Raw genomic sequence first — 13254 nt, 5'->3', positions numbered from 1 at the left:
TTTTGCATGTTAGACACTGAATACGATGATTCTGTATATTTCTATAATACTGCACAGATTAAGTCCATGAGTTAACGGAGCCACTCCATGCACTGGAGTCATCAACAGCTAAATATTAGAGCTGTCCTGAATGCATCCTAGGAGGCTCACAGCATTTACAGGAATGTGAAAAACTGAGCATTCTCGAACTTACAAAGACAAAACGAGGACTGAAAATAGTACCAGATACAAGGTATTCCCAACTTTGGACCTGAGAACCAATTTATTCTTGCTGACGGCTGCTCACAGATAGGACACAGAACATCTCATATTCAGGAACATTTCTGAAAAAGGTGAACCAGCATTGTAATAAACGACCATTATTTTTTTTCTCAGATTTTTTTAAAGAACCTTTCTGAACCATCGTTTTCCTAGAAGATGTTGTCTGTGATATTTCAGTCATCATCATTTCAATACTCATATTGACAAAAGCAAATGCAGCTGGGAAATGGGCCTGTCATTTATTCCTTATCAATTGCTTCAGTGAATTTATGAAGACATTAATTTTATATGCTTACATTATTTTATATTGCATCCTCCTACAAGTTACAGTGAAAAAAGTCAGTGTTGAACACTGAACTTAGTATAAAACCAGTCTGTGAGCTATCATATTCCACATGCCTGAGTTATTAACATAGAAATAAAATTTCATCTTTCCTGAAATTTGTTCCAGATCTTTTGAGGGAATTAAAAAAAGTATTTCTCCCATGTACATAATTCAATTTCTGCTTAAAGTTGTTTTCAAATTAATCATGAATAAGAAGTCTAAAACTTTGACAGAAAAGCTTATCAAAGTAAAAAAAATAATTATTTTCAGATTGAGATGTAGACAAAATATGTTTTAAAAAGTTACCTTGGAAAATATGTAAATTATCCATAAACCAACAAGAACAGACTGCTTCAAAAATAGGTAGTAAATTGAATAACGTTATTTAATTTTCTATCCACGTTTCAAAACTCTGCTTTTCTCAAGGAGGTAGCTTTTAAGATAAATTAGCATTATGTCCCTATGACTGCAGATTGCAGGTAATAGCAACATAAGAATAATTGTTTCTCATATCTATTTTAGGTTACCAATGTTAAAGAAGCTGAAACATTACTTCAATACAGGCAAAGTATCTCTTGAAAGTTTATGTTTGTTTGTTTGTTTTGTGTTTTTTTTGTTTGTTTGTTTTTAACTATTTATTTTTCATTTTTTGAAGGATCATCAAGGAAAAGCAATTATTCCTATATTTCACTTTTTTAGCAACTTCCTACTTTATGGACAGTGTGTGATGGAGTAGAGCCGTATGTGATGAATTAATTTTAAAAGCTTACTCTGAAAGTTGTCTCCTCTTGAAGAATCATTGTCATCTACTAATTCAGTGCAAGACTGGTTTGTCTCCTTGTATTAAATAGCTTTACTGGTGTTTTTCGCTTACATGTTAGATGGGCAAGACATCCATTCTAAAGGAAAGTTATTTAGGAATGATTGTTGGTGGTGTCTGGAAATGACAGACAGTGCCTCCATGTCAAGTGGAAAACTTGAATTTTACTAGATTTACAATTCACCATGAGGAAAGAAAGGAGAATAGCTTTCTGTATTTGATTTTATTCTATTGCTATTTCATTTCTAGAGAGAAGTTTTACACAGCTTGAAGTGCTCAATACTGTGGTATTGGAGTGTGGGCGAGTTAGTTTTATGCCCAGACAAAAAAAAAAAAAAAAAAAGGATAAAAAATTTCTCAAAGCCTTCCATTCCAAACTGAGACAGTAACTGATGTAAATACTCAAGGGAGCGAGTCAATGGCATTTATGGTGAAATTCCTTCTTATCCCACTGCTTCCTTCATCTACCTGAGCTTAGGCCTCAGGCCCAGGCCCAGGCCCAGCGGCTGACGCATGGCCCTGCAGCACCAGCAAGGGCGCTTCTAGGGGTCAGGATGGAGATGGCTCCTCACTGGCCATGCCTGGAAGGGCCAGGACAGCGCAGCTACACAGTGTATGGAAGACAGCTTCCTGATCCAGCTGGCTAGTGAGCCTACAAGGCGGGGTGCCCCGCTAGACCTGCTGTTCACAAACAGAGAAAGACTTGTAGGAGATTTGGTGGTTGGAGCTGTGACAAGAGTGACCACAAAATGGCAGTTCTCTGTTCCTGGAGAAGTCAGGAGCAAGGTCAGTAAAACTGCTATCTTGGACTTCCAGAGGGCAGACTGAACTGTTCAGAAGATCAGGACACTGGTAGGGAGGGTCCCTTGGCAGTTAGTCCTGAAGGGCAGAGGGGTTCAAGAAGGCTGGACACTTCTCAAGAAGGAAGTCTTCAACGCACAGGAGCAAGCTGTCCCTGTGTGCTGTAAGATGAGCTGGATGGGAAGAAGAGGGACATGGCTGACCAGGGAACTTTTGTTGAGTCTCCAGAAGAAAAAGAGAGTTTATGTCCAGTGGAAGAAAGGACAAGCAGCTCAGGGAGAGCACAAGGAAGTTGCTAGCATATGTAGGGAAAAATCAGAAAGGCTAAAGCCCAGCATGAGCTCAACCTGGCCACTATAGTAAAAGATAACAGAAAATATTTTTATAAATATATTAACAGTAAGAGAAGGGCCAAGGAGAATCTCTATCCTCTACTGTATGTGGTGGGGAACATGACTACTGAGGATAAGGAAAAGGCTGAGATTCTCGATGCCTTCTTTACATCTGTCTTTAATAGTCAGACCACTTATCCTCAGGGTATTCAGCCTCCCAACCTGGAAGTCTGAGACAGGGAGCAGAAGAAACACCCATGATTCAGGTGGAAACAGTTAGAGACCTGCTGCTCCACCTGGACTGTCACAAGTCCATGGGGCCAGATGGGATCCACCTGAGGGTGCTGAGGGAACTGGCAGATGTCATTGCCGAGCTGCTTTCCATCATCTATCAGCAGTCATGGTCAACCGGAGAGGTCTCAGATGATGGGAGACTTGCTAATGTTATGCCCATCTATAAGAAGGGTCGTAAGAAGGAACCAGGGAACTACAGGCCTGTCAGCCTGACCCCGGTGCCAGGAAAGGTGATGAAACAGGTCATCTTGAATGCAATCATGCAGCATATATGGGACAATCAGGGGATCAGGCCCAGTCAGCATGGGTTCATGAAAGGCAAGTCCTGCCTGACCAACTTCATCTCCTTCTATGACTGGGTGACCCACCTGATGGATGAGGGTAAGGCTGTTGATGTAGTCTACCTAGACTTCAGCAAGACCTTTGACACGGTCTCCCATAGTATTCTCCTGGAGAAGGTGGCAGCCCATAGCTTGGACAGGCACACTCTTTGCTGGGTTAAAAACTGGCTGGACGGCCAGGCCCAGAGAGTAGTGATGTACGGAGTGAAATCCAGATGGCGACTGGTCACCAGTGGTGTTCCCCAGGGGTTGGTGTTGGGGCCCATCCTCTTAATATCTTTATTGATAATTTGGATGAGGGAATCGAGTGCACCCTCAGTAAGTTTGCAGATGACACCAAGTTGGGGGGAAGTGTCGATCTGCCCGAGGGTAGGAAGGCCCTGCAGAGGGACCTGGACAGGACGGGTTGATGGGCAGAGGCCAATGGGATGAGGTTCAATATGGCTGAGTGCTGGGTTCCACACTTTGGCCACAACCCCACACAACACTACAGGCTTGGGATAGAGTGGCTGGAAAGCTGTGCAGAGGAAAAGGATCTTGAGGTGTTGGACAACGCTTGCCTGAACATGAGCCAGCAGTGTGCCCAGGCAGCCAAGAAGGTCAATGGCATCCTGGCTTGTATCAGAAATAATGTAGCCAGCAGGACCAGTGAGGTGATTGTCCCCCTGTACTGTGCTCTGGAGAGGTTGCACCTCAAGTACTATGTTCTGTTTTGGGCCTCTGAGAGGTGTTGTTGAACACTTGCCTGAACATGAGCCAGCAGTGTGCCCAGGTGGCCAAGAAGGCCAATGGCATCCTGGTTTGTATCAGGAATAGTGTAGCCAGCAGGACCAGAGAGGTAATCGTCCCCTTGTGTTCTGCTCTGGTGAGGCCACACCTCAAGTACAGTGTTCAGTTTTGGGCCCCTCACTACAAGAAGGACATTGAGGCCCTGGAGCATGTCCAGAGCAGGGCTACAAAGCTGGTGAAGAGCCGAGAACACAAGTCCTCTGAGGAGCAGCTGAGGGAACTGGGGTTGTTTAGTCTGGAGAAGGCTCAGGGGAGACGTTATTGCTCTCTACAACTACCTGAAAGGAAGTTGTGGGGAGCTGGTGTAGGCCTCTTCTTGCAGATAACTAGTGATAGGACTAGAGGGGATGGTCTCCAGTTGCGCCAGAGGTGGTTTAGGTTAGAAATTAGGAGACATTGTTTCTCAGGAAGAGCAGTCAGGCATTGGAACGGGTTGCCCAGGGAAGTGGTGGAGTCACCATCCCTGGAAGTGTTCAAGGAAAGGCTGGAAGTGGTGCTTAAGGACATGGTTTAGTAAGTGACATTGGTGGTAGGGTGACGGTTGGACCACATGATCTTGGAAGTCTTTTCCAACATTAATAATTCTATGTTTCTGTGATTCTGTGGCTAAGTGCCGGATTCCACACTTTGGCCACAACTCCACACAACACTACAGGCTTGGGATAGAATGGCTGGAAAGCTGTGCAGAGGAAAAGGATCTTGAGGTGTTGGTAAACGCTTGCCTGAACATGAGCCAGCAGTGTGCCCAGGCAGCCAAGGCCAACAGCATCCTGGCTTTTATCAGGAATAGTGTAGCCAGCAGGACCGGGGAGGCGATCATCCCCTTGTATTCTGTTCTGGTGAGGCCGCACCTCGAGTACTGCGTTCAGTTTTGGGCCCCTCACTACAAGAAGGACATCAAGGCTCCATCAACCCGCCAAGCGCGGCGCAGAGAGCCCCGAGCCGTCCTCTGCCGCCCGCCCGGTAACAGCCAAGGCCAACTGCCTCTCCAGGTGCTCCGCCTCTGCCCAGGTGGCCCCGCCCCTACCTCCCGAGCGCGCAATGGGAGCGCCGGACCTGCTCGGGCGCAGTATTTCTTCCTGTGTCTCTCCCGCCTCCCTTCTCCTCGAGCCAACGGTAGGGCGCAATGCTGCGAGCCAGCCAATGGCCGCGTGCCGCTGCGCCCTTCCCCGCCCGTTCCGGCCGCGCTGGGTAGCAACGGCGGTGGCGATGGACGCCGACGGGTTGCGGGTGCGCGCTGAGGGCGGGTGGGGGGCCGGGGGCAGCAGGGCGGTCTCGTCGGGCGGTCGCGGACGGGGCCGACCCAGGGTGAGGCGTTTGTCCGGGTGACTCGCGGCCGTGTGTCCCGCAGGCGCTGCTGAGCTACTACTGCCAGGAGGGTTACTTCCACCACCTGCGGGCTGCCGCGGAGGAGGCGCTGGGGCGGCTGGGCGGCCACCCTGTGTTCCACTTCTACCGGGCCTACGGCGCCCTGCGGACAGGTAACGCGGGGCGCGGGGGGGGGAGCGGTCCTGTGCCTCCTCCGGCCTGCCTCGCACGGCAAGATTTGCTTTTTCGGCTATTGAATGGAAATAATATAACGTCAGCGAGGTTTGAATGTCCTCTGTGGTGAGGAGATCACCAGCACTTAGTGGTCCATGTACAAGCACTACGTAGTTGCATTCCCCCCACCCCACGTACACACACTTTAAATGATACAGGTTTAGACCACTTAGCGCCAAAGTGAGGAATGGTGATGCTCTCTGTCTCATCTAGTGACTCTGCGGATGTTGGTCAAGTAAACAGTTTTCTTGGAGGGAATCTGGTACCCAACTGTATGCCCGCTGCATTGTATCGCAAAGATAAATTTGCTGGTTCCAGCTCATATCTCTTCCCTTCAATACAACTGTGCCTAACCTTGCTGTATCCGACTGCATCTAGGAAAATGACAGCTAATGCCTGTTGGGAGGATCTTCATAGATATTCAACTGCTTTGAGATGTTTATCTAGGTAAACCAGCTATTTCAGGTATGTCACGTAATACTAGCTAGTGGTCTGAAGTGGAGGAGGGCTGTGGAAAGTGATTAGGAGAGAGGAGACTTTGAGATGCTACATCTTTTAACCTGCTCCCTGATACTTCTTGGTTTACAGTTACGCATTCTTATTTATCAAGACTTTTTTTTTTCTGTAGATGTTTGGAACACTTAAACAAGGCAAGTAAAAAATCCTGGCTATATAAACGAACAGCCCAATGCTCTGTAACAAATAATAATGATGGATTTAATTGTCATGGTAGTTGACAGAACTAGTTCATAACTCCTTTCAAGTTCTCTGCGTTGAAATAATTTCTTTTTGTTTCCTGTGCCTCTTTCAAAGACTTGCATAAACAACTGAAAATGAATGAATGATGAAAAAAATTAAGGAATCGGGAGTCTTTGATGCTGATCTTGAAAGATGTTACAGCCTATTCTGCTCTTCTTTTCACTAGGTGACATCCAAGAGGGTATTCGACAACTGGAGACCATTAAAAACAAACAGGAAGTGTCACTGTGTGCGATGATGGCTCTGATTTATGCCCAGAAAATGAGCCCTAATCCAGGTATACTCAATAAGTTGGTAATGATTCATATTTTTTAACGGGTGTGTGTTAAGACTTGAGATCTGTAGATTAATTCTACTGAACTGCGAAAGGTATACCCCAGCATTCCATTTAACTTAGTATGTAGTACTTTGAGTAAAATTTAACAGGATTGTAAACAAAACCACCAAAATACAAAGCTGTGAAAAGTAATGCTGTTTTAAAATAAAACACTAAAAAACTGACTGACTTACTGTGATGAAAAATCTTTTATAAAGAGGAAAAAATTTGAAACAAGCTGCTTCTCATTCTTATTTGCTGTTGTCTGATATCAGCTCTTTTGAGCAGAGTTGCATATTTAGAAGGAAATTAAATACAAGGTACTACTATTTTTCAAGTTACACTGACCTCACAAATAGAGAAAAGAATTAGATGAACAGTGGTACTTTCTGGTGGATTTGATAAACATTGGTAATTCTGTCTCTCCCCAGTATGAAAACTGGGGTTATTTTGATAAGAATTATATGTTCAAAAGTGTATTTAGTCTGTGAGGTAAATTGAGATGTCATTAACTTATTGCAGTGATGTCTTCCTGACTGCAGATTTATAACTGGTGTCAACAACTTCATCAATTAATGTGATGTGAAACAGCTCTGACTAATGACTTTTCTCTTATTTCAGTCTCTGGGGAATAATATTGTAGGGTAGTAAATTTATAATTCATTTCAAGACCCTCTGAGAAAAGTCATAGCAGTAAGAGTCAGACGTTTGATTTTAATGGTTCCTAAAAAGAGGACCAGAAAACAATGCGGGCAAAAGAAAATATTTGGCGTTAAGTCCCACATGCCAAATTTCTATATGGGATTAACCTGATGAGGGTACAACGATAAAATTTGGAATATAAGAAAATGAGCTTTAGTGTTAAGAAATACAGTACAAATTTTCTGTTGGTTCTGGACCTAAATCCTCTTGTGTTCAGCATTTTAAGACTGAGTTGCAGTTGTTGTTTACCTGGCAGATACTGATACAAATGTGATAAGTTTACGTTCACCTGGCAGAATTTGCAGCCACAAATCTGAAGCCTGACAAATCACTGGCTTCTTGCTCGAATCACAGAATGATAATGTTAATGGAAACCCTCTTCTGTACCCAATTAATAATTTTAACTGGGAGGGAATACCTGTGCGCTTACCAATGTGTGATACAGAAAACAATGTTTGCTTTGGAAGCCGTTGGCTTATGTGTTGCTTTCCTGTAATATTTTGAGACGTTATCAATAACGGATCTAAAAAAAACCTTTTCAGATCGTGATGCTATTCTAGAGTTGGATACAAAAATGAAGGAGCAACGTAAAATTGCAGGACAGCAGGCTCTGTATTTTGCTGGCTTATTTTTGTGGCATCTTGGTCGTGAGGACAAAGCCCGTGAATATGTTGATAGAATGATAAAAGTTTCTAATGGTGATAAAGAGGTAACTTTTTCTTTCTATGTAAGATAATAATAGGACTTATGTATACTGCAAAGCTAGGTTTACTACATCAATGCTATTTGGAGGTTTCCTTTAATGAACTTTGTGTTCTAACACTTTTAAATACCCTAATTGCATTTGACAGGGACAAAGTAGAATTTAGAGTGCCTTTTTTATCTGCGTTCATCGTCAGTTAATAAACGAAAGGCCTGCATTAGCTAATGAAAATAGTACATAGTTATGCTAGGTTTGCTACTTGCTAGAAATTGTCATGGTGCACAGTAGATTTTAAAAGAAAAGATTTTTCACTAGGGGGAGACATCTGTCTTGAATCTACAGATTCAAAAATAACTAGAGGATTGAGGCTTTTCAGTTTCAGCAGTTGTTAAAGGCAAAATTTGCATAGGGTTTTACTGAGTGTAATTTATTTTAAAATTTGTGTAGGTCTTGTATGTAGCAATGTCTTCTGCATTTATGTAGACATTGACATTTGCTATTTTTAAGAATCTTTAATCTTCAAAAGAATTTGTAAAAGTTTAGTGTGTTAATGATTTTTAAAGATATCAGCCTGAATTCAAGGAGAGAGGAAAAAAATTACATGTTGAATTCAATTAATATTGAAGGCATAATTGTTCTCTTTCCAGCATTGCACTCTTGTAAATGACACTAGTGTTTAACACAGTTCTTTTGTGTGGTGCAGTAGATTGCTCAGTTTTTAATCCAGTTTTAGGGGTTTCCGATATATTACATGAATTAAATCTTCAACTATACTAAACATCAATTTCTGAAAATACATTACAGATTTAAGAAACAGCTTAACTTTTGAACTGTCATAGTTTATTAATAAAATTAGTAGTCACTAGTAAAAATTAGCCATTAAAAATGAAGAAATAGTTAAAAAGATCTTGAAACAGTACATTAATTTCTAAAAGGAATAGGAAAATAGCAATATTTATGACTTTGCTTATTGAAACCATAGTAGTTTTTTGTTTTCTTGTTTTCACCTGTTTTAAGAAACACTGTTTTTGAAACATTTTATAGTGAGAAATTTCTAGCCGAAATGCAGAATGTCTCAAATAATTGTGGTTTTTGGCGGTGTCTTTTAGAGAGAGACATGCACATTTTAAAAAGTGCGTCAAGATTTAAAAGTAAATAAAAACAAATGATATTCCTCTTTCCTATAAGTTATCTAGATCCCTATTTCTAATTTGAGAATATGAAGTTCTGTGCTTTAGATTTTGCTGGGGGAGGCAGTTGGGGGTTTATCCTTAAACTTAGTGATGTATGCTTTACTTAGTATATACTGTTTGTTTTGATAAGGTATTTCATTGTGTTCCTCATTTAAAAAAAAAAAAGTAGACCTCCTCTCATTCTTTTACATGCTTGAGGATATGATTTTCAGGCTATTTTTGTTGCATAATGAAATTATGACAGTGATTGTTAGCAGTTACAAAATATGGGTCTTCTACTAATTTTGAGTCTTAAATATGAGACGCTTATTTGATTTTATATTAAAAAAGACCTCGTGTTTTATAGTAATTTTTTTTGTTTTCATGGCGAATATAACTTGCTTAAATAATCCATCACTTCATAATAGATTTGACCTATTTAATTAAAGCAATAATTGTCTGGAATATACAGGAGAAATAGAATTTTTAGAAGGTGAAATAGGTCTTTTCACTGAAGAGATTATTACTTTCAGTTGATAAACTGGATGCCTCTCTTTGTTATGGTACTGCAGGGAATATGAAGAAAGGTCAGATCTTTGCCCTTCACGGACAAGCTTTTTTTAATCATGTAGTTGAAGAAAACAAAGTTTCTTCTTTTTTATTACACCATAAGTTTATCAATGTCTGATACAAACATTAAAAAAGTTACTGTCTAAATATTTGCAGAAAATATCCATACCATTTATGTGATCATTTCCATGAGGTTTTGTTCTGCCTGTTTAGCTTGTTGGATTATTTCATTTCCATTGTTATTTTTAATCCTTTAAGTAAATTAACTATTTGATCAATTTAATGTTGGAACAAATTATTAATATTTAGGTTGTGTGGTAGACTGGTTATAATTTCAAATACATATTTTAAATAGTTAATTAAAATACATTACTTTATCCACTTTTAAGTACTATTTTATTATTAAGTTATTTACATTTATTATTCCATACAGTATTTTTTTTACCTGGTTAGTTAAGAATTATAATTTGTGTTTTTTTTACAGGGGTTGATTCTGAAAGCATGGCTTGATCTCACCTGTGGGAAAGAAACTCATATTAAAAAAGCTGTGAAGTACTTTGATGAAGCCCTTCAGGAAGGGAATGATGTTTTTGCTCTCCTTGGTAAAGTAAGTTTACTTTATAACTTGAACACTTTGAAAATGTGATGCTAGTTATCGTAGTATGTGATATCGTTATTGATTAGAGAGGTTCTGTGAAGAGTTGTCCATAAGAATAGAGCTTATACAAGAAGTAAAATATAGCTGTCATATTTTTTGTTCAGTTGGCTAGAATTTTTTTGTCCATAACCTTGAGTAGGTTTTAGCAGAAATGAAGTTTCAATCACTTATGCAATTATTTGAGGAATATAAGAGTTATATCACAAACTAATTACTACAACAGTAAAAATATGCTGACACTTCTATCTCCTGTGGTAAACAATATGTTTTAAATAGTTAATTGCAATGAGTAGCCAGGTTTCATAAGAAGTGACGCTTTCTATGTTGATGAAGACTAGCAAAAGGACATGTCTGGGTTACAGTAATGTTACACTGAGGCCTACTTGCTGTATTGCTTCAGCTTTTCTCTAGTATTAAACAGTGCTGTGGTGGGATATTGCTTCTCTAAGTACAGTTTCTGCCTCTTCAGATGAACTGAAGCTGGTAACTTTGCTTCTGTGCATCTGTATTTCTCTTAAGTATGTTAATATGTTGTGGTTTTTTCTTTGAATAAAATTAATTACCAGGTGATGCTTTAGGGTCCGTTAGACGTCAATTTTTTTTAAAAAAAAAAAAGGTTATAGACAAAATGCAATCAATCTGAATATGTATCTGTACATACATGATGTACATGGTAAAATCATAACTTATTCGTCTATTTTTATGCAAGAAATTAGGTTTCATACCACAAAAAAGTGTAGATGTTGGTGACGCTTGTCCACATTATGGAATTGCTGTGTTTAAAGGTTAAAATGTTTAATCTGTGGGTTATGTTTAATATCTTAAAATGTTGAGGTGGTTTAAACAAAACTAACCAAAAGCTAATAAGACAATGTTACTCTTCAGCTACATCTGTCTCTTTTTTTGGTTGTAACCATCGTTAGTTGTAAATACTGTCCTGCAGTTATGTTTGGTATAGAGGTGCTTACCATGTAGAAGGTTTTACACATCATCTTTTGTTTTGTTTTTTCAATATTTCTGGTGGATGCTGAAGCAAAATTATTACTGAAAGATAGTTTCTGTATGAAAGAAATACTGAATTTCTTACTTCTGTGAATGTGTAGGCTTTTGATGGGACTTCTTTTCCTTCCATTAGGCACAATATTTTGAGGTCCGACAGAATTATTCAGGAGCTCTGGAAATCGTGAACCAGATAATTGCAAGCTTTCCAAACTTCATTCCTGCTTTCATAAAGAAAATGAAGCTACAACTAGCCTTGCAGGACTGGGAACAGACAGTTGAAACTGCACATAGGTTGAATATGAAATAACAATTATGTTTTTGCTATGTTTAGGCTGTAAGAATACTGTGAAAAAAGTTACCAATTTAAAAAAAATTTAGAGCTCAGCCTTCCAATTTTGTGAGGGTACAACATCTGTACATGAATCCATCTTGGAGGAAGAATGGTTTTTTTGAGATATGCACAGCTTTGCCATTTCATGCCTTCAGTTGAGAGCTATGATTTAAAGTGAATGTGTGATGGAAGTTACAATAGTTGTCCCTGTCAATGTCCTGTAAGGCTGTCTCTCTTGTACCTTGAGTTTTTTATTCTTTGTCTTTTGTTGTGTTTTTCTTTTTGTCAGAGGTATTTTAGAAAAAAGTTACAAGGTGATTTTAGCAAGATGAGTTTTTTTGTTTTTGTTCTTTTTTTCTGAAAGCACTTATACCTGAGAAACTTTCTCAATGCTTTATGTACGTATGCTAACGTTCTACTTGAACCAGCTCAACTTAGGAACCTGAATATGAAATTGAATTGAATTTATTAAATATTGAGACGTTTAAAGCCAAAAGTAGAGGACCCTTCAATCCACAATCCATATTCAAGTTTTATCCTAGAAGGGGAATAACATAAAGCATGATGGTAGTATTTTTAACTTGTTATTTTTAAAAATGTGGTAGGCTACCAAAGCTTTTAAAAAGAAAAGGGAAGAAATAGGGATTACTTTCACTGAAACAGATCATGAATCAAAAATTTTGATTTAAATTCCCTTCTTGTTTTGTTTTAGACTATTGCAGAAAGATGCCCTCAATTTAGAAGCCATAAGAATGGAGGCCCTGCACTTCCTATGCAGGGAAGGAAATATACCCCAGGTGAGCCTTTTTAATGGTGGGTTATTGAGCATAACATGGCCTTTCTAGGGGCTAGATCATGATCTTGCATCTGCCCGCTCATATTCCATGTCTAGTCCTGTACCACTTATCTGCAGGTAGATACATATTTTCCTATTCTGACTCAAGTGCCTGCTCTGTGTTTTTGTTGGGATGTTTTCTGGATGTGAAAGGAAGGAAACATACCTTTTTACCTATTTTCAAAGAAAAGGAATCAAGCCAAAGAAGTCTCCTCTAGACAGTTAGTCATGCTGTTTCAAATCATCAGTTGTCTCTTATTGTTTAAATGCTCTTTTTATAAATTCATAAGTTACTGTAAACTTCCTATTCATTGTATTTTTCTAAGAGAAATAAGGAAAGTAATGAGGTCTTCTAGTAATAAATTTTTGGAAGGATGTCATAATCTCTTAATGACAGTCTTCAAAGCTAGATTCTTTAATGTGTGTGTGGTTTTTTTCTCTTTAGAGAGAAAAAATCTCTCTTTTAGAGAGATTCTCTTAACTTTTTTCCTTCTCCTCCGAAGATTACTTTCTCCACAGGGATATACGGATGTAGTTTGCATATATGGTGCTTGTACCATTTTTCAGGAAACTCACAAAATTTTGTAGATTGCCATATACCTTATTGTTGTAACCCCAGAAACGGGAAAAGTACTTCAGGTGGCTTGAGGAAATGTGAAATTCAAAGTCTGAGCATCTGCAAGTACTTCAGTTTTGCAGGA

At 39.5% G+C, this 13254-nt stretch overlaps 1 protein-coding gene across 2 annotated transcripts in view; it reads left to right on the top strand.

The window, feature by feature from the left end:
- The first annotated feature begins 4989 nt into the window (after positions 1-4989).
- TTC21B (tetratricopeptide repeat domain 21B) overlaps positions 4990-13254 on the top strand; it is a 35270-nt gene continuing 27005 nt past the window's right edge. Inside the window, exons 1-7 of one of the 2 annotated variants that reach the window (XM_083840734.1) lie at positions 4990-5193; positions 5315-5444; positions 6431-6541; positions 7825-7991; positions 10212-10334; positions 11521-11678; positions 12431-12515. In XM_083840734.1, the coding sequence (XP_083696860.1) occupies positions 5005-5193; positions 5315-5444; positions 6431-6541; positions 7825-7991; positions 10212-10334; positions 11521-11678; positions 12431-12515 (963 nt within the window). In that variant the 5' untranslated portion in view covers positions 4990-5004. Of the gene's footprint in view, positions 5194-5314; positions 5445-6430; positions 6542-7824; positions 7992-10211; positions 10335-11520; positions 11679-12430; positions 12516-13254 lie in introns of those variants that run through there. The other variant, XM_083840735.1, reaches the window with a different exon arrangement.

The sequence above is a fragment of the Anser anser genome (genome assembly GCF_964211835.1).
Source record: "Anser anser genome assembly, chromosome: 6".
NCBI classification, from domain to species: Eukaryota; Metazoa; Chordata; class Aves; order Anseriformes; family Anatidae; genus Anser; species Anser anser.
The sequence above is the reverse complement of the archived record's forward strand: the minus strand, read 5'-3'. Positions and strand labels throughout refer to the sequence as shown.